Source organism: Saccopteryx bilineata, chromosome 6, assembly GCF_036850765.1.
Source record: "Saccopteryx bilineata isolate mSacBil1 chromosome 6, mSacBil1_pri_phased_curated, whole genome shotgun sequence".
NCBI lineage: Eukaryota > Metazoa > Chordata > Mammalia > Chiroptera > Emballonuridae > Saccopteryx > Saccopteryx bilineata.
The window spans coordinates 11603483-11624087 of NC_089495.1; the positions used below are offsets into that span (position 1 = coordinate 11603483).

A 20605-nucleotide genomic window follows, 5' to 3' on the forward strand; every position below is an offset into this window, starting at 1 on the left:
CACACTCTCCGTTCTTCCCACACTCTCAGGTCCTCCCACACTCTCGGGTCCTCCCACAATCTCCATTCTTCCCACACTCTTGGGTCCTCCCACACTTCCGGGTCCTCCCACACTCTCCATTCTTCCCACACTCTCCATTCTTCCCACACTCTTGGGTCCTCCCACACTCTCCATTCTTCCCACACTCTCCATTCTTCCCACACTCTCCTTTCTTCCCACACTCTCGGGTCCTCCCACACTCTTTTTTGTCTTTCCACACTCTCAGGTCCTCCCACACTCTCCATTCTTTTCACACTCTCGGGTCCTCCCACACTCTCCATTCTTCCCACACTCTCCATTCTTCCCACACTCTCCATTCTTCCCACATTCTCCATTCTTTCCACACTCTCCATTCTTCCCACACTCTCGGGTCCTGCCACACTCTCTATTCTTCCCACACTCTCTGTTCTTCCCACACTCTCTGTTCTTCCCACACTCTCCATTCTTCCCACACTCTTGGGTCCTCCCACACTCTCCATTCTTCCCACACTCTCGGGTCCTCCCACACTCTCCACTCTCCATTCTTCCCACACTCTCCATTCTTCCCACACTCTCGGTCCGCCCACACTCTCCATTCTTCCCACACTCTCCATTCTTCCCACACTGTTGGGTCTTCTCACACTCTCGGGTCCTCCCACACTCTCTGTTCTTCCCACACTCTCCATTCTTCCCACACTCTCCGTTCTTCCCACACTCTCGGGTCCTCCCACACTTTCCTCTTCCCACACTCTCCGTTCTTCCCACACTCTCGGGTCCTCCCACACTCTCCATTCTTCCCACACTCTCCATTCTTCCCACATTCTCCATTCTTCCCACACTCTCCATTCTTCCCACTCTCTCCATTCTTCCCACACTCTCCGTTCTTCCCACACTCTCCATTCTTCCCACTCTCTCCATTCTTCCCACACTCTCCGTTCTTCCCACACTCTCCATTCTTCCCACACTCTCCTTTCTTCCCACACTCTCGGGTCCTCCCACACTCTTTTGTCTTTCCACACTCTCAGGTCCTCCCACACTCTCCATTCTTTTCACACTCTCGGGTCCTCCCACACTCTCCATTCTTCCCACACTCTCCATTCTTCCCACACTCTCCATTCTTCCCACATTCTCCATTCTTTCCACACTCTCCATTCTTCCCACACTCTCGGGTCCTGCCACACTCTCTATTCTTCCCACACTCTCTGTTCTTCCCACACTCTCTGTTCTTCCCACACTCTCCATTCTTCCCACACTCTTGGGTCCTCCCACACTCTCCATTCTTCCCACACTCTCGGGTCTTTCCACACTCTCCATTCTTCCCACACTCTCAGGTCCTCCCACACTCTTCGTTCTTCCCACACTCTCCATTCTTCCCACACTCTCGGGTCCTCCCACACTCTCCACTCTCCGTTCTTCCCACACTCTCCATTCTTCCCACACTCTCGGTCCGCCCACACTCTCCATTCTTCCCACACTCTCCATTCTTCCCACACTGTTGGGTCTTCTCACACTCTCGGGTCCTCCCACACTCTCTGTTCTTCCCACACTCTCCATTCTTCCCACACTCTCCGTTCTTCCCACACTCTCGGGTCCTCCCACACTTTCCATTCTTCCCACACTCTCCGTTCTTCCCACACTCTCGGGTCCTCCCACACTCTCCATTCTTCCCACACTCTCCATTCTTCCCACATTCTCCATTCTTCCCACACTCTCCATTCTTCCCACTCTCTCCATTCTTCCCACACTCTCCGTTCTTCCCACACTCTCCGTTCTTCCCACACTCTCCATTCTTCCCACACTCTCCATTCTTCCCACACTCTCGGGTCCTCCCACACTCTCCATTCTTCCCACACTCTCCATTCTTCCCACATTCTCCATTCTTCCCACACTCTCCATTCTTCCCACACTCTCCATTCTTCCCACACTCTCGGGTCCTCCCACACTCTCCATTCTTCCCACACTCTCCATTCTTCCCACACTCTCCATTCTTCCCACACTCTCCATTCTTCCCACACTCTTGGGTCCTCCCCCACTCTCCATTCTTCCCACACTCTTTGTTCTTCCCACACTCTCCATTCTTCCCACACTCTCGGTCCTCCCACACTCTCCGTTCTTCCCACACTCTCCATTGTTTCCACACTCTCGGTCCTCCCACACTCTCCATTCTTCCCACACTCTCCATTCTTCCCACACTGTTGGGTCTTCCCACACTCTCGTGTCCTCCCACACTCTCCGTTCTTTCCACACTCTCCGTTCTTCCCACACTTTTGGGTCTTCCCACACTCTCGGGTCCTCCCACGCTCTCCGTTCTTCCCACACTCTCCGTTCTTCCCACACTTTTGGGTCTTCCCACACTCTCGGGTCCTCCCACGCTCTCCGTTCTTCCCACACTCTCCATTCTTCCCACACTCTCGGGTCTTCCCACACTCTCCATTCTTCCCACACTCTCCATTCTTCCCACATTCTCGGGTCCTCCCACACTCTCCATTCTTCCCACACTCTTCGTTCTTCCCACACTCTCGGGTCCTCCCACATTCTCCATTCTTCCCACACTCTCCATTCTTCCCACCCTCTCTATTCTTCCTACACTCTCGGGTCCTCCCACACTCTCCATTCTTCCCACACTCTCCATTCTTCCCACACTTTCCATTCTTCCCACACTTTCCATTCTTCCCACACTTTCCACTCTTCCCACATTCTCCATTCTTCCCACACTCTCCTTTCTTCCCATACTCTCCGTTCTTCCCACTCTCTCGGGTCTTCCCACACTCTCTGGTCTTCCCACACTCTCCATTCTTCCCACACTCTCCATTCTTCCCACACTCTGGTCCTCCCACACTCCTGGGTCCTCCCACACTCTCCGTTCTTCCCACTCTCTCGGGTCTTCCCACACTCTCTGGTCTTCCCACACTCTCCATTCTTCCCACACTCTCCATTCTTCCCACACTCTCTGGTCCTCCCACACTCCTGGGTCCTCCCACACTCTCCATTCTTCCCACTCTCTCGGGTCTTCCCACACTCTCTGGTCTTCCCACACTCTCCAGTCTTCCCACACTCTCCATTCTTCCCACACTCTCGGATCCTCCCACACTCTCCGGTCTTCCCACACTCTCCTGTCTTCCCACACTCTCGGGTCCTCCCACACTCTCCGGTCTTCCCACACTCTCCGGTCTTCCCACACTCTCCTGTCTTCCCACACTCTCGGGTCTTCCCATACTCTCGGTCCTCCCACACTTTCCGGTCCTCTTACACTCTCCGGTCCTCCCACACTCTCCTGTCTTCCCGCACTCTTGGGTCTTCCCACACTCTCGGTCCTCCCACACTCTCAGGTCCTCCCACACTCTTCGGTCCTCCCACCCTCTCTGGTGCTCCCACACTCTTGGGTCAGCCATGCTTCAGCCAGGGATCCACTGAGGCATCATGGACAGCATGCACATGTGCCTACCTGTGGCTTCACCTGTGCTTCCATGTTTGGGCCACTCTAGAATTGTCTCATCCTTCTCTTCACAGATGTGTTGTAGTTCACTAATTTTCTCTTTGCTTGTCCACCAGGATATCGTATGTCATTGTAGTCACCAGTGCTTCATAATTTCTATAGCATTTTGACTTGTATGAGTTTGCTGTCTATCCCTCTCTGTCTCTCTCTCCTCCCTCCACCTTTCTTTCTCTCCCTCACTAACTTTGGAATGAATCTCACTCATACCCTGTATTTTTATAAATATCTTAAATTATGCATCATGAGTATCAAGAAGGTTCACTAAATACCAGACAGCAATCTTTTCAATATACTGAATATTCTAAGAGCAAACAATATGTTAGTCTCTGTTCAGTGCATTGTTAAACAAGGTATAATATTAATGGGTTCTCTGTTCGGTGCATTGTTAAACAAGGTATAATATTTAGTGGGTATGGTTCTCATTATACAGTATTTTAAAAGTAGAACTGATATTCATTTTATTGAGCTTTTCCATAATAAAAAAATATATATATATAATATGATGTTGCCTACCTGGCAAAAAAAGAAAGAGCTTTACAAACACAAACAGCGTTACTTTTTAAAACTTGACATAGGTGTATGAGCCTCTGGGTCATCTCTCCTCTTCAAAGTCTATTAAAACCAATAAAATGAGCAAATCTCTAAGGAGAATTTTTAATGTTACCTAAAAGCACACAATAGGAACTTTGACCCTGTTGAAATATTTATCGTTGTTTTGTCAAAGTATGTCTCTCAAACCTTTATGCACAAGGAGCTCCCACTATTTTATTCAAAAATTGATGAAGTATCTGAAGCTTGAAAAATGTATGCAGTGGTAAATGTTTAGATAGCTCTTGACATTTTGCCACTCAAACACTACATAATTTAATGCAAAAATGACGTATGACGTCTTTACACTTTGATGATTTGTAAATTCAAGAATTCTATTGATATAACCTATACCTTAACCCTTAAAAATTAAGAATTTTAGAGTAGTTACTGGGAGACTGTAATTCAAGCAAGAGGGACAATGTTTTGAGAGTTACCACTGGTCTGTTTACTTGAAATAATTCAGTAATCTAGAGTAAAGAATAAGTAAATGAAATATCTATGTACTAAGAACTGTCCAGCTAGCCACCATATATACTTCCTAGTAAGTTCATATGAATTAAATAAGGTAGATTTAACCAGCCTCAGTTTTTAAGTAAACCTAATGTTGAACAATGTTACATCATTTGTCTAGGGTTAAATCCTAGACTGAGGGCAGAGCTAAAAATTTCACACTGTGTCAACGTACAGTAATTGTGTTACTACATGTATTTGCTTTTTTAATAAGGGCTTTTTTTTTTTTTAAATAATTTTATTTTTTTAATGGGGTGACATCAATAAATCAGGATACATATATTCAAAGATAACAAGACCAGGGTATCTTGTCGTTCAATTATGATGCATACCCGTCACCCAAAGTCAGATTGTCCTCTGTCACCTTCTATCTTGTTTTCTTTGTGCCCCTCCCCCTCCCCCTTTCCCTCTCCCATTCCCCCCTCCCCCCCGTAACCACCACACTCTTATCAATGTCTCTTAGTTTCACTTTTATGTCCCACCTACGTATGGAATAATGCAGTTCCTGGTTTTTTCTGATTTACTTATTTTGCTTCGTATCATGTTATCTAGATCCCACCATTTTGCTGTAAATGTTCCGATGTCATCATTTCTTATGGCTGAGTAGTATTCCATAGTGTATATGTGCCACATCTTCTTTATCCAGTCATCTATTGACGGGCTTTTTGGTTGTTTCCATGTCCTGGCCACTGTGAACAATGCTGCAATAAACATGGGGCTGCATGTGTCTTTACGTATCAATGTTTCTGAGTTTTTGGGGTATATACCCAGTAGAGGGATTGCTGGGTCACAAGGTAGTTCTATTTTCAGTTTTTTGAGGAACCACCATACTTTCTTCCATAATGGTTGTACTACTTTACATTCCCACCAACAGTGTATGAGGGTTCCTTTTTCTCCACAGCCTCTCCAACATTTGCTATTACCTGTCTTGCTAATAATAGCTAATCGAACAGGTGTGAGGTGGTATCTCATTGCTGTTTTGATTTGCATTTCTCTAATAGCTAAAGAAGATGAGCATCTTTTCATATATCTGTTGGCCATTTGTATTTCTTCCTGGGAGAAGTGTCTGTTCATATCCTCTTCCCATTTTTTTATGGGATTGTTTGTTTGTTTGTTGTTGAGTTTTATGAGTTCTTTGTATATTTTGGATATTAGGCCCTTATCTGAGCTGTTGTTTGAAAATATCATTTCCCATTTAGTTGGCTTTCTGTTTATTTTGTTATCAGTTTCTCTTGCTGAGCAAAAACTTCTTAGTCTGATGTAGTCCCATTCATTAATTTTTGCCTTCACTTCTCGTGCCATTGGAGTCAAATTCATAAAATGCTCTTTAAAACCCAGGTCCATGAGTTGAGTACCTATGTCTTCTTCTATGTACTTAATTGTTTCAGGTCTTATGTTTAGATCTTTGATCCATTTTGAGTTAATTTTAGTACAGGGGGACAAACTGTAGTCCAGTTTCATTCTTTTGCATGTGGCTTTCCAGTTTTCCCAGCACCATTTATTGAAGAGGCTTTCTTTTCTCCATTGTGTGTTGTTGGCCCCTTTATCAAAAATTATTTGACTATATATATGTGGTTTTATTTCTGGATTTTCTATTCTGTTCCATTGGTCTGAGTGTCTATTTTTCTGCCAATACCATGCTGTTTTGATTGTCGTGGCCCTATAATAGAGTTTGAAGTCAGGTATTGTAATGCCCCCAGCTTCATTCTTTTTCTTTAGGATTGCTTTGGCTATTCGGGGTTTTTTATAGTTCCATATAAATCTGATGATTTTTTGCTCTATTTCTTTAAAAAACGTCATTGGAAGTTTGATGGGAATTGCATTGAATTTGTATATTGCTTTGGGTAATATAGCCATCTTGATTATATTTATTCTTCCTAGCCAAGAACAAGGTATATTCTTCCATCTCATTATATCTTTTTCAATTTCCCTTAACAATGGTTTATAGTTTTCATTATATAAGTCCTTTACATTCTTTGTTATGTTTATTCCTAAGTATTTTATTTTTTTTGTTGCAATCGTGAAGGGGATTATTCTTTTGAGTTCCTTCTCAGTTGTTTCATTGTTGGCATATAGAAAGGCTATTGACTTCTGAATGTTAATTTTGTATCCTGCGACCTTACTGTATTGGCTTATTGTTTCTAGTAGTCTTTTTGTGGATTCTTTGGGGTTTTCGATGTATAGGATCATATCATCTGCAAAAAGTGATACCTTTACTTCTTCTTTTCCGATATGGATGCCTTTTATTTCTTTGTCTTGTCTGATTGCTGTGGCGAGAACCTCTAGTACCACATTAAATAAGAGTGGAGAGAGTGGACAACCCTGTCTTGTTCCTGATTTAAGGGGGAAAGCCTTCAGTTTAGTGCCATTTAATATGATGTTAGCTGATGGTTTATCATACATGGCCTTTATCATGTTGAGATATTTTCCTTCTATACCCATTTTGTTGAGAGTCTTAAACATAAAATTGTGTTGTATTTTATCGAAAGCCTTTTCTGCGTCTATTGATAAGATCATGTGGTTTTTGTTCTTTGTTTTGTTGATATGGTGTATTACGTTAACCGTTTTACGTATGTTGAACCATCCTTGAGATTCTGGGATGAATCCCACTTGATCATGATGTATTATTTTTTTAATATGTTGTTGTATTCGGTTTGCCAGTATTTTGTTTAGTATTTTAGCATCTGTATTCATTAGAGATATTGGTCTGTAGTTTTCTTTTTTTGTGCCATCCTTGCCTGGTTTTGGTATGAGGGTTATGTTGGCCTCATAAAATGTGTTTGGAAGTATTGCTTCTTCTTCAATTTTTTGGAAGACTTTGAGTAGAATAGGAACCAAGTCTTCTTTGAATGTTTGATAAAATTCGCTGGTATAGCCGTCAGGGCCTGGACTTTTATTTTTGGGGAGGTTTTTAATGGTTTTTTCTATTTCTTCTCTACTGATAGGTCTGTTTAGGCTTTCTGCTTCTTCTTGACTCAGTCTAGGAAGGTTGTATTGTTCTAGGAATTTATCCATTTCTTCTAGGTTGTTGAATTTAGTGGCATAAAGTTTTTCATAGTATTCTACAATAATTCTTTGTATATCTACGGTGTCTGTGGTGATTTCTCCTCTTTCATTTTGGATTTTGTTTATATGAGTTCTTTCTCTTTTTTCCTTGGTAAGTCTTGCCAAGGGTTTGTCAATTTTATTGATCTTTTCAAAGAACCAGCTCCTTGTTCTATTAATTTTTTCTATAGTTTTTCTGTTCTCTAATTCATTTATTTCTGCTCTGATTTTTATTATCTCCTTTCTTCGGCTGCTTTTGGGTTGTCTTTGTTCTTCTTTTTCTAGTTCCTTAAGGTGTGAAGTTAAGTGGTTCACTTGGGCTCTCTCTTGTTTGTTCATATATGCCTGAAGCGATATGAACTTCCCTCTTATCACTGCTTTTGCTGCATCCCATAGATTCTGATATGTCGTATTGTCATTTTCATTAGTCTGTATAAATCTTTTGATCTCTGCACTTATTTCTTCTTTGACCCATTCATTTTTTAAAAGTATGTTGTTTAGTTTCCACATTTTTGTGGGATTTTTTTCCTCTTTTTTGCAGTTGAATTCTAGTTTCAAGGCTTTATGATCAGAAAATATGCTTGGTACAACTTCAATTTTTCTGAATTTGCTGATGTTGTTTTTGTGGCCCAACATATGGTCAATTCTTGAGAATGATCCATGTACACTGGAGAAAAATGTATACTCAGTCACTTTGGGATGAAATGTCCTGTAGATGTCTATCATATCCAGGTGCTCTAGTGTTTTGTTTAAGGCCACTATGTCTTTGTTGATTCTCTGTTTGGATGACCGATCTAGAGCCGTCAGCGGTGTATTGAGGTCTCCAAGTATGATTGTATTTTTGTCAGTTTTTGTTTTAAGGTCAATAAGTAGCTGTCTTATATGTTTTGGTGCTCCTTGGTCTGGTGCATATATATTAAGAATTGTTATGTCTTCTTGATTCAGTGTCCCCTTAGCCATTATGAAATGGCCATTTTTATCTCTGAGTACTTTTCCTGTCTTGTAGTCAGCATTATCCGATATGAGTATTGCTACACCTGCTTTTTTTTGGATGTTATTTGCTTGGAGTATTGTTTTCCAGCCTTTCACTTTGAATTTGTTTTTATCCTTGTTACTTAGATGAGTTTCCTGTAGGCAGCATATAGTTGGATTTTCTTTTTTAATCCATTCTGCTACTCTGCGCCTTTTTATTGGTGAGTTTAATCCGTTTACATTTAGTGTAATTATTGATACTTGTGAGTTCCCTATTGCCATTTTATATCTTGCTTTCTGTTAGTTTTGTGTCTTGTTTGATCCTTCTCTTTCGTTTTTCTATCTTTTGTTTTTATTTGGTTGTATTCCATACATCTTTCCTCTGTTGCTATCTTTTTTATCTCATGTGCTTCTGTGGTGGTTTTTTCAATGGTGGTTACCTTTGAGTAATGAAAAGGGTCCCTACCCTGTTCATTGTAGCGAACTATTTTGTGAGTACTTTTGCACTCCATCGTCCTTTGCTACTGTTAATCTCCATCTTCTCCCCTTCTTTCTTTTTGTTGTTGTCACAGTTTAAATTTGGTTTTATTGTGTTCTTCTTGGAGCTTTTACTTGTGGCTCTGTTTTTTTTTTTTGTTCTTTGTATCTGATTGGAGAACCCCCTTTAGTAATTCCTGGAGTGGGGGTTTTCTGATGATAAATTCCCTCATCTTTTCTGTATCTGTGAATGTTTTTATTTCTCCTTCATATTTGAAGGATAGCTTTGATGGGTATAGTATTCGTGGCTGAAAGTTTCTTTCAGGACTTTAAATATTGGGGTCCACTCTCTTCTAGCTTGTAGAGTTTCTGCTGGAAATCTGATGATAATCTAATGGGCCTTCCTTTATATGTTGTATTCTTCTTTTCCCTGGCTGCCTTGAGAATTTTTTCTTTGCTGTTGGTTTGTGTCAATTTCATTATGATATGCCTTGGAGTAGGTTTGTTGGGGTTAAGAAAACTCGGTGTTCTGTTTGCTTCTTGAATTTGAGGCTTTAGTTCTTTCCACAGGCTTGGGAAGTTCTCATCTATTATTTGTTTATGTTCTCCATTCCATTTTCTCTCTCTTCTCCCTCTGATATACCTATTATTCTTATGTTATTCTTTTTGATGGAGTCAGATAATTCTTGTAGGGCTATCTCATTTTTTTTAATTTTTGAGTCTCTTTCTTCTTCTCTCTGTTGTGCCTCAAGTTGCTTGTCTTCTATTTCACTAATCCTCTCTTCTATCTGACCTGTTCTATTAGCTAAGCTTGTTACTTCATTTTTCAGCTCGTGAATTGAGTTTTTCATCTCTGTTTGATTTGTTTTTATAGTTTCAATTTCTTTGGACATATATTCTTTGTGTTCATTGAGTTGTTTTCTGAGCTCCCTAAATTGCCTTTCTGTGTTTTCTTGTATATCTCGGAGGATTTTTAGGATTTCTATCTTGAATTCTCTGTCATTTAGCTCCAAGGTTTCCAATATATTAAATTTTTTCTCCATAGATTTTTCCTCATCTAGCTGTGTTACCTCTCTTTCTTTTGTATCCATGATATTCGATTTTCTCTTCCTTAATGGCATCTGAGGGTGGTTTTGTTGATAGTATTAATGAGATTTAATAAAGAATAAAAAGTTAAAAAAAATAAAAAATCAAAAAGTTGTTTTTTTAAAAAAAAAATTAATAATGAAATAAAGAAAAATAAAATAATAATTTTTAAAAAAAGGAAATTTCCCCCCCCTCCTTTTTTCCTCTCCTCTCCCCTTTTTCTTGAGAAAATCTTGTGGTGAACTGTGAATTATAACAAACAATGCCTGTGATGGAGGTCCTGAATTGGGGAAAAGTAATAAAGGGGCAAAAAAAAAAAAAGGAAAAAAAAAGGGGGGGGGCGGTATGGACCCACAAAAAGCAAATAAGGAAAAAATTTGGGTCAAGAATAAAATGATTTGCTTTTAGGTGTTGGTGTTGTCTAAGAGTTATGATGAGAGGAATAAGAGAACAGAAAAATGGGGGGACAAATTAAAAAAAATACTATTGTATTTAGTGGAACAAGAACTAGATAAAATAGAGAGCCAGGGATGGGAGCACTGCTAGTGAGTTAAAAAGGTGAAGTAAAAAAAACCCAAAATGCCACAAGCAGAAGTTTGAGTCCCAGATAAGATAATTTGTTTGTTATTGAGGTTTGAATGAGAGGAGATGTAAAGGAGAAAGGAAGAAACTAATATAGAGGGAGAAAAGAAAGAGAGAGAGAGAAAAAAAGAGGGAACTAGTAAAAGAAGAAAAAAGAAAGGAGAGAGAGAGAGTTAAGGGTTTTGGAGTGCAACCCTCATAGAGAGAAAGGAAGAGGAGAAAAAAGATAATGGGAGATGTAACACTTATGGGTAGTGTAGTTCAAGGAGAGGAGAGAGTAAGACCGGCAGAGAGTTAATCGGCCAAATTGGAGGAGGTAAAAAAGTATCAAGAATGAAGATAAGAGAAACGAACAAATATAATAAAATGTGATAGGTTATAAAGTCTGCAGATTATTCTTGATTTTGAGAGGTTATCTTCTTGTTTTTTCTTTTCTCTCCCTCTTCCTGGTCGGTGACTCTGTACCCCAGGTTCTGCCCCTTTGGCACGCTCAGGTAGAGGTTTGCAGTTGATAAGTCTCTATGGCAATGTCATGTATTGTGCTTTAGTCTCGTTGGGAGTCAAGGCTCATTAGCTTTCATAGGCTCCAACAGTGAGAGAGTCTGTGTTCCTGGAGCCTTTCTCCTAGTCTTTCCTTCCTCAATTAGTAGCCTGATAATCCAGCTATGGGGTTGTTGCTGCCTCTGCCTGGATAGTAAGAGGTTCAAAGAGCTGGCAACTCCCCACTCTATTTCCACTCAGCACAGGGCTCTGGGTAAGGCTCAGTCAGTCAGAGCTGCTAGCATAATCAGGCGGGCTTTCCGCCCACTCAAAGACCTCTGGCTCTGCCACTCTGTCCGGTAACACAGGTGGGCACCCACTTCCGGGGTGCTTGGAGGAAACTCTCATTCACTATCTGCGCGTGCAGACCAGGATATCCGGCCAGTAGTCTCACGCTCTGAGTGAAACCCCCAACTGCATGGAAATTTGCAGCGCTGGAATTCGCTCTCGCTCTGTCCCCGTGCGCGGCTTTTGCAAGGCGCTGGGGCGGCCCGAGATTCCGCTTTTGCCCACACAAAGGCCCCTGACTCTGCCCCTCTGTGCGATAACACGGGCGCGCCCTGCCGAGGCACTCGGAGGAATCGCTCACTACCTATCTGCGCGCGCATACCAGGATATGAGGCCAGCCGCGTTTCCCTGAGTGAAACCCTCACCAGCACGGAAAATTTCCACCGTTGGAATTAGTTCTCGCTCCCTCCCGTGCGCGGCTTTCCCAGGGCACTGGGGCTGCCCAGAGATTCTGCTTTCGGCCCACAGAAAGGCCTCTGACCCTGCCTCTCTGTGGGGCAACACGGACACCCACTTCTGGGGCTTAGGAAGAGATCTCTCGCCCACTAACTGCGCACCAACCAGGAGAACGGGTAAAATGGCTGCCCCGCTTGTCTTTCTTTGTTTGGGTTTGGCGCGAGTGTTAGCTTGTATTGCCCGGCTTGCCACAGGAACAGTTTTTCCTCCGCTAGGATCTCCGTGCCACAGCCTGGTTCGGCCTTTTGTGCGCGGCCTGGATGTATTCACCCCCTTTGCCCGCCTCAGTTTCTATATTCACAGTTACCAGAGAAAGCCGCCCTGTTTAGGTTAGTGAGGAAGGCGGAGCATTTCTTACTCCCTATTTCCTTCAGGATTTGGTTATAAATTTAGCCAATTTTTCACTCGACCCTACCTTCGGGTGTATTGTGAAGCATCTGGAGGCTCCAAGTATAGGTTTTTCTGTTTCTGGTTGAAGATCTTGTTGAGTTTTGGGGGAGATTTATCGGTATCGCTTCCTACTCCGCCATTACTCTGACGTCATCTCAATAAGGGCTTTTTGACACTGGTAGTTATCACACTACCTCCAACATTGCTTTTTAAACACATTTGTCTTTTGTCATGTGCTAAATTACAATATGTATACTGAATAAATAATGTCAATTAATGAAAAAAATATTCTTTTATGAGATGGTAAAAGGACCATCAATGCATTTCCCTGTTTAGCCTTCCTTAAGAATTAATTCCTAAAGTTCACCTTTGGAACACAAATGTTTAGTACATCTTAATAGTTAATATAACAGTGATTATTATTCTGAATATTCTTAATAAATTGAGAAAAATAATATCCAAAAATTTTAATGGCCCTGGCCGGTTTGCTCAGGGGATAGAGCACCAGCCTGGCAAGCAGACACCCCAGATTTGATCCCCAGTCAGGGCACACAGGAGAAGCTACCATCTGCTTCTCTTCCCCTCCCCTTCCCCCTTCTCTCTCTCTTTCTTTCTCTCTCTCTTCTCCTCTTGCAGCCAGTGGCTCAGTTGGTCCAAGCATGGCCTCAGGCACTCTCTCTCTCTGTCTTTCTCTCTCTCTCTCTCTCTCTCTTCTCCTCTTGCAGCCAGTGGCTCAGTTGGTCCAAGCATGGCCTCAGGCACTGAGGATAGCTCCGTTGATTCAGGAATTGGCCCCAGACAGGGGTTGCGTGGTGGATCCTTGTTGGGGCACATGCGGGGGACTCTAACTCTCTATCTCCCCTCCTCTCACTTAAAAAATTTTTTTAATTATATTAGATTTGTCAGTTTATAACTATGTAGTCTTCTAGTTACCTTTTCTAAATATTTTAAAGAAAATTAGTAAATAAATTTTTATAAATTTGTAAGATTATTATACCCATATCAAGAAATTCTATATGAAATTCCCTGATACATATCCATGTTGCTTGATGTGTCATTGCTGAATTATATTATAAATGCTAAATTAATTCTTCTTAAATTTAGAATAGTCCACTATTATACTGTGCATCTCGATCCGTTCTGTCATTTCATGTGCCTACAAATCCATCCGCAGGACCCATTTTAGTTCTCGCCTCAACCCAATGAGCAGCATCCCGTCTGTATCAAACCTATAGCTGTTGCCACAAAGTATGACACACTCTGTGGCCTGTGGTCAAGCACCTTTGGCAGGTGCTGCTGGAGAGCACCCCGCCACGTCGTTCAGGGATGGTGAAGAGTGGACCTGGGGCAGGGCAGAGCGGGCGACCGTTCATTCCTGGGAGTGTCCGGGTAGCAGTGACCAGAGTAGCATCAGGTCCTCACTGCAGTGCCGTCTCAGCTGCACTGGTGTTCCGGTGTTTACTGTGCAGTTATCCTGGGCATTTCCGAGTAGCATCAGGTCCGCACTGCAGTGCCGCCTCAGCTGCACTGGTGTTCCGGTGTTTACTGTGCAGTTATCCGGGGCATTTCCGAGTAGCATCAGGTCCTCACTGCAGTGCCGCCTCAGCTGCACTGGTGTTCCGGTGTTTACTGTGCAGTTATCCTGGGCATTTCCGAGTAGCATCAGGTCCTCACTGCAGTGCCGTCTCAGCTGCACTGGTGTTCTGGTGTTTACTGTGCAGTTATCCTGGACATTTCCGAGTAGCATCAGGTCCTCACTGCAGTGCCGCCTCAGCTGCACTGGTGTTCCGGTGTTTACTGTGCAGTTATCCGGGGCATTTCCGAGTAGCATCAGGTCCTCACTGCAGTGCCGCCTCAGCTGCACTGGTGTTCCGGTGTTTACTGTGCAGTTATCCGGGGCATTTCCGAGTAGCATCAGGTCCTCACTGCAGTGCCGCCTCAGCTGCACTGGTGTTCCGGTGTTTACTGTGCAGTTATCCGGGGCATTTCCGAGTAGCATCAGGTCCTCACTGCAGTGCCGCCTCAGCTGCACTGGTGTTCCGGTGTTTACTGTGCAGTTATCCGGGGCATTTCCGAACAGGGACGTTCTGACTTTACATGTGACTTATTATGAGCATGTTGACAATTTCTGCTCTGCGGATAAAAGCAGCATAAAAATGAGACCAAGAGACACGGACAAGAATGTGGTGGTAACGGGGGGGGGGGGGGAGGGAAGAAGGAAGAGGGGTAGGAGGAGGGGCACAAAGAAAACTAGATAGACGATGAAAGAGGACAATCTGACTTTGGGTGATGGGTATGCAACATAATTGAATGACAAGATAACCTGAACATGTTTTCTTTGAATATATGTACCCTGATTTATGGATGTCACCCCATTAAAATTAATAAAAATTTTAAAAAAGCAGCAGCCCCTTAAGTGACTTGTGTTCTTCACCCCCAGCGATGCATCTGTTCGGCCTCAACTGGCAGCTGCAGCAGACTGAGAACGACACATTTGAAAATGGAAAAGTGAATTCTGACACCATGCCGACAAACACCGTGTCATTGCCTTCCGGCGACAACGGTAAGGGAAAGGAGTGCGCGTCCTGTGCGTTTCTTTGAATCGCTCTTTCCGTAAACTTATCTTGACCCTTATTACAGCCAGTTTTATGAAGGAGAGAGAAAAGGTTTTGAAATTATCGATGTCAGATTTTAATGAGTAGTTTTTATTCACTTAGTTGTAAAACTGGGACATTTACATTTTTGTTATAGGAATAATACTGCTTTCTGCCTTCTGACTGATGGCTAGGTAGGTCTCTCTGCCTTTCCTGCCTGTGAGTGTGTGTGTGCGCGCATACACAAATGTGTGGGCGGGGGGGTGTGTGCACACGCGCGTGTATGTGTTTGGGTGTTTAGTCTGTACATAGACTGTAATTCAGAGCATCATCTCTTATATTACCTGAGGCGTGTGAAACTTTCTTCACTCAGCTACTAGGAGGAATTGAAATACTGTATTAATTTGGTTATAAAAGCTTTTAAATACAAAACCCATTAGAGGATTATAATTTCTTGACCTTTTCTCTGCGTGCTTTTTCTCTAAACCTTCAAAAGTGTGCACTTTGAACTGACGGACTTTCAAATCAATTGACTCCGAATTGAAAATGGCCATTGAGCGGTGGTATTGCATCTTTCCACCGTAAACACCTGGAACGCTGTACTTCATGTCCAACAGGAACACCCAGGAAAATGTATTCGTGTGTGTGTGTGTGTGTGTGTAGTTAGATTGTGTATTCCCGTCGACTGTTTGTATGTACGTTTCTGTGCACGGATACGAGTGTTGGCATCCGGCACCCTCTGACTTTTGCAACATGTCCTGATACTTTATATCTGAAGCAGCCAGCTCCAGACAGCTTTCTTTGGCCCCACGATAAATATATCGTTTGCCTTCAAGCGTTTCCCTCGCATTCCTTCCCCTTCACCCCTTCCTCTCTCTCTCTGCTGTGTTTGTGTTCTGCTTTGGCATCAGTGACGTTCATCCTCGTGTGGCCAGTTCCCTTGCAAGATTAGACAGAAGTTAGTCTATATCTACATGCAATATACTTACTTATATTTATATATATGCTGCTGTGTTACATCATGGACCCACTGACCATGACTAAGGCTTGTACTATAATTTTGTTCTTTGTTTTCCACTCTTCTGTTTTACTTTAACCATCATACTTTCTGACACGTCCTTTTTAGGGAGGCAGAGAAGCTTTATAAGATTTTTTATAGTAATCATAAGTACCCCACCCTTGTAAGGGGCCTTTTGATACCAAGTTCTACATGGTCCCCCAAAATTATAAGCTGGTGACTGATATGTCACCACACCCCAAAAGTAATGGCAGTCACTGCACTGTGGGTTAACGGAGAGTGAAAAAATATTTTCTAATTACAACGATAGGTGGAAAATTACGGTTAAATGAAATATCATTACCTTAAACAATTTTTATACAGTGATAATACATATATGACCAGATCAAGTAACTACACAGAAATGAACAGTGTTTTTGGTTTATACAGATTGAAATTTAGCCTGTCCCTTAAAGTGGATGGTGCCTGTGAAAATGGTCCATGAGCACTTATTAACCACCGATTAACTACACATGCAGGGAATGTTTTTATTGACCAAAGACAGTATAGTGAAGAGACTATGTATTGCAAATGTTTTATTAATGTTAAAACTTCCTGATTTATTGGGATTAAACTGAAGTTTTCACAGTACTTGGAAAGCATGACTGAGGGAGGTGTGGGTTGAGATACTTCCCCCCTCGGTGCAGGGTCCTGGTCATTTCCAGGGACTACTTCTGCTGGGACCGGCATTCCTCGGTTCACAGGCACCTGTATTCAAATCCTGGCTTCTTCACCTATGGCCTTTGTGCCCCTTGGTCAAGCTTAGTAGTTCAGAGCTGCAAGAAAAATGTCAGGACAACCAAGGGTAGACTGTGTAGAGTACTCCCGGCCCCAGATGTTTGGAAGAACACCATATAAATATGGCTTCAGAAATCTTTATGGAGCTGATAAACTTTTAAACTATTCACCACCACGACCGCTGTAAGCAATGTGTGAGTTATGTCGAAACTCACACGTGCTTTCACGCAGACATCTGAAGTGTTTCCTGAAGTAGCACATGTCACAGCTGGGGAAACGTAGCCTGGATTTTCTAATCTGTTGTATGGTCTTTCCCATCCCTGCAAGTGCTAGCTGGAACTCAGTGAGATGACTTCAAAATTTACAAAGAACTGTGCTTCACTGCCTCTCTCTCTCTCTCTCTCTCTCTCTCTCACTCACACACACACACACACACACGCACGCACGCATTATGGAGCTCCCCTTCTCCAGGAGGACGGCAGCTGCCCACGTGACCACAGAGTGACTGCACAGCTGGCGTGCAGCTGCAGAGCAGCTGCGTGTACCTGGGAGTCCAGTGCCCCTGCCTGGCCTCCCGCATCAGGGGTGGAGAGCAGATGCCCCGGGACGACTCAGGACACCAGGGAACAGATTCCCCCACCTGCCGTCCAGAGTAGGGGACTTGTAGGAATTTCTCTGAGCTCAGACCTTATCCAGATAATGGTCACATATTCCTTTTTCATTATTTCTGGAATAGCCAAAAAAAAAAAAAAAAATCCTAAACTGAAAGGAATGAAAGGAACTCTTATTTCTGTTTTCGAAGTAGAGATTCTTAGTGTGTGTCTCCTGGATACGGGTAGACCCGGCTGCAGGGGCAGGAGGAGGCCCTGTTTGCCAGAACGAGGGCAGCTCGGACGCACCGCTCTCAGCCCCCGGGACAGACCTGCAGGGTCCGTCACCCGCAGCTGCAGCCTGATGAACTTCCGGAGAAGCTGATCACATCGTCTCTTTAGAAATTCTAGGAGACACCCTGAAGAAGGCCATAGCGTTCTGTACCGGGCTCCCTGGGAGAACTCAGTGTGCGGAGCACAGCGAGCATGTTCCTTCCCAGCTTCCGCATGCAGCACGCTTGTCACGCCGCCCAGTCGCATGCTGACTGTATACCTGTGTTTCTAAGGGACAGTCGTGGTTCTGAGGGTCCAGGGAACTCCCTGCTTGCGTTTCAGCGAACACTGAACTGAGGCTTCTAAAGGGTACTTAGTATTTAAAAGATAAATGTCTGTCCTATTCCGTGGTCCTCTCCCTGATTAGTCCCGAGACCCCCTTTGACGACCGACTGTAGAGGTGAGATGTCAGAAGCTTGGGGGGTCTCTCTCGGGCAGCACTGAGGAATGCGGACAACATGAATAAAGAGGTGAGAATGGAGTTTGAGCTCAAGCACCAGTCTCTGTCCAGAAACTACGATGATTCCCCTGGACCCAGGAACCCATCTAGCCTAATGGACTGGAAAGAACCACACAGGCCTCTGTTCCAGTCGTAGCTCCTCCGTTTGTTTACTCTGTAACCTTGAGCAAGTTACTTAACCTCTCTGAGCCTCCGTTTCCTCGCAGGGACGGAGGGAATAAGAATACTTGTCTCTCGACTCACCAACTTCCACAGCCTGGCAGCCCTGCTGTATTTCCCTTGCAAAGTCTTCCACGGTTCTCAACAATTATTTTGAATGTTCCTGTTACAGGGGGAATGATGAGACCTCAGCTCTTGCCTTCTCGTGAGAAAGAATGCATTTGAGACAAAATACAGCAAGCAAAAAAAAAAAAAAAAAGAATTTATTGGCTGTGCAGGAAGAGAAAAGAGGGCCCGGGAGACAGGTTCGAGGGGTGAGCCCGGGACAAGCGGCCGCTGCCCACTGTGCCCCTGGTGGCACGTCTCATGGTGTCCCTTAGAGCTTAGGAGAAAGAGAGGGGCAAGGGGACTGCTCCCGGGTGAGAAGAGGGCGGGCAGGAGGAGGAGGAAGGCGCTGGCGTGCTCCGGGAAGGAGGAGCACACGGGACCTCAGTCCTGAGGGGTTCTGGGGGGACGGAATTGTAGGGGAAGGTCCCAGAGGAGGATCTCAGCAGAATATCATCAGCTCTCCAGGTGTGTTCCATTAGGGTCATGGTCTTCACTGGAAGGTCAGTGTCACGACGGGGTCAAGGTCAGGGCAGTAGGTCCTGAGGTCAGCCGTGGCTTCCCTTAGTCTGGTTTTGCTGCTGTTCTGAACCTGGGGCTGAAACACAGCTGAGGCGCAGATGTTATCCATAGGGGTTAACGCTTTATGGCCATTCTCCAGCCCCTTGTTTGTTCTTCCTCTAAGGGGGTCTGAAACCACAGGACTGGCAATATGCCAAGGGTGGAAAGGTCAGGAGAGGGTCCGAATCCCGTGACCAGCGATAGGAAATCAGAGGGTCTACACCACATGACCCACTAAGAGGGGGACGGTCACCCTGGGGGCCAAGGTCCTTGTTTTTCCAGCTCTGCCCATTGCTAGGCACCCGCCCTGGTGGTGCCTGACCCATCGTCCTGGTGGTGCCTGACCCATCGTCCTGGCTCTGCCCAGTCTGTCTGACTGTCCACCACATGCCTCCTGTCCTCAGAACTCCACTCCTCCAGCTTCCTCAGCTGAGACCTTGCAGTCCATTCGACATCAACAGCAACAACAAACAGAAACCTTCAGAGGGGGTTCTCTTTAACAGATCTCCATTCCCGTGTGTATCTGGATTTCTTCTTTCACCCTTTTCTCACCACATTCAAGGCTCGTCTTTGCTGAGTACTCTGGATCCCGTCCTGTCCCCTCAAAACCTCCACACTCTGCGGACTCTGCCTGTCAACGTCTCAGCAGTCTGGGGTCCCTCGATGTCTTTGAAAAGCACGTCAGGGAATCCGTGCGTCTGCCTCCTGTTCCAGCCCCACCAGTCTCTCTTCCCCCCTGACAGCCAGCCTTCTCGAGCCCAGGACGCACAGTCACGCTTCCCCTTTCCTTACCTCCCACGTCCTCCTCTTCCGGCCGGGCGCCTCCTCCGCCGCCGCCACCACGCCCGCCACTGATGTCTTCCGGTTACCGATCGCTGTGTCCCTAGCGTCGATGATCACTTCTATCTTCAGATCACTGAACAGTTAGTTCATCTATCCCTCCTCGTTGACACGTGCTTTTCCCTTAGCTTCTGTGATACCATCTGTGTCTTCACTGTCCTCCTGGCTTTTTGGGGAGTGACATTTCAGTTTGTTCAGTTGACTCTTCTTCCTCTACCCGATCTCTAAATGTCGCTGTTTCTCAGGACTAGGCTCTTTTCAAAAGGTAATCACGCCCGGTTCTCTCATTCACTCCTCTGGCTTTGGTTGCAGGGTGTGTGTGTGTGTGTGTGTTCTGTGTGCTCCCAAATCAATAAGTGCAGCCCCGAGCGGTCTCCTCAAACTCCAGACATCAACTACGTGAAATCTATCCAAGTAGCTTTGAAACAGGTCCACCTGGCTGTCTTCCAAGCATCTCGGTGTCTCAAACTGAACCCATCCACTCCTCTGGTTTTCTGTTACTGCACAACAAGCCACGCTGAAACTCAGTGGCTTAGAAGAACAATTTGTTATCATCTCTCATGGTTCTGTGGGTTGACTAGGCAATTCTTCTGTTTTTTGCTTGGGTCTCTTGTGCCATTGCTTTAAGATGCCAGCTGGGTCTATCTGAAAGCTCCGCTGAGCTGGAGGTCTAAGATGTCATCCCCACGGCTGGCAGTTGATGCTGCCTGTTGGCCG

General features: G+C 44.5%; 1 protein-coding gene across 8 annotated transcripts in view; it reads left to right on the plus strand.

The window, feature by feature from the left end:
- TENM3 (teneurin transmembrane protein 3) overlaps positions 1–20605 on the plus strand; it is a 621635-nt gene that overhangs the window by 474214 nt on the left and 126816 nt on the right. For all 8 annotated transcript variants that reach the window (XM_066237373.1, XM_066237376.1, XM_066237374.1 and 5 more), the window contains one exon: positions 14892–15014. In XM_066237373.1, the coding sequence (XP_066093470.1) occupies positions 14892–15014 (123 nt within the window). The remainder of the gene's footprint in view (positions 1–14891; positions 15015–20605) is intronic.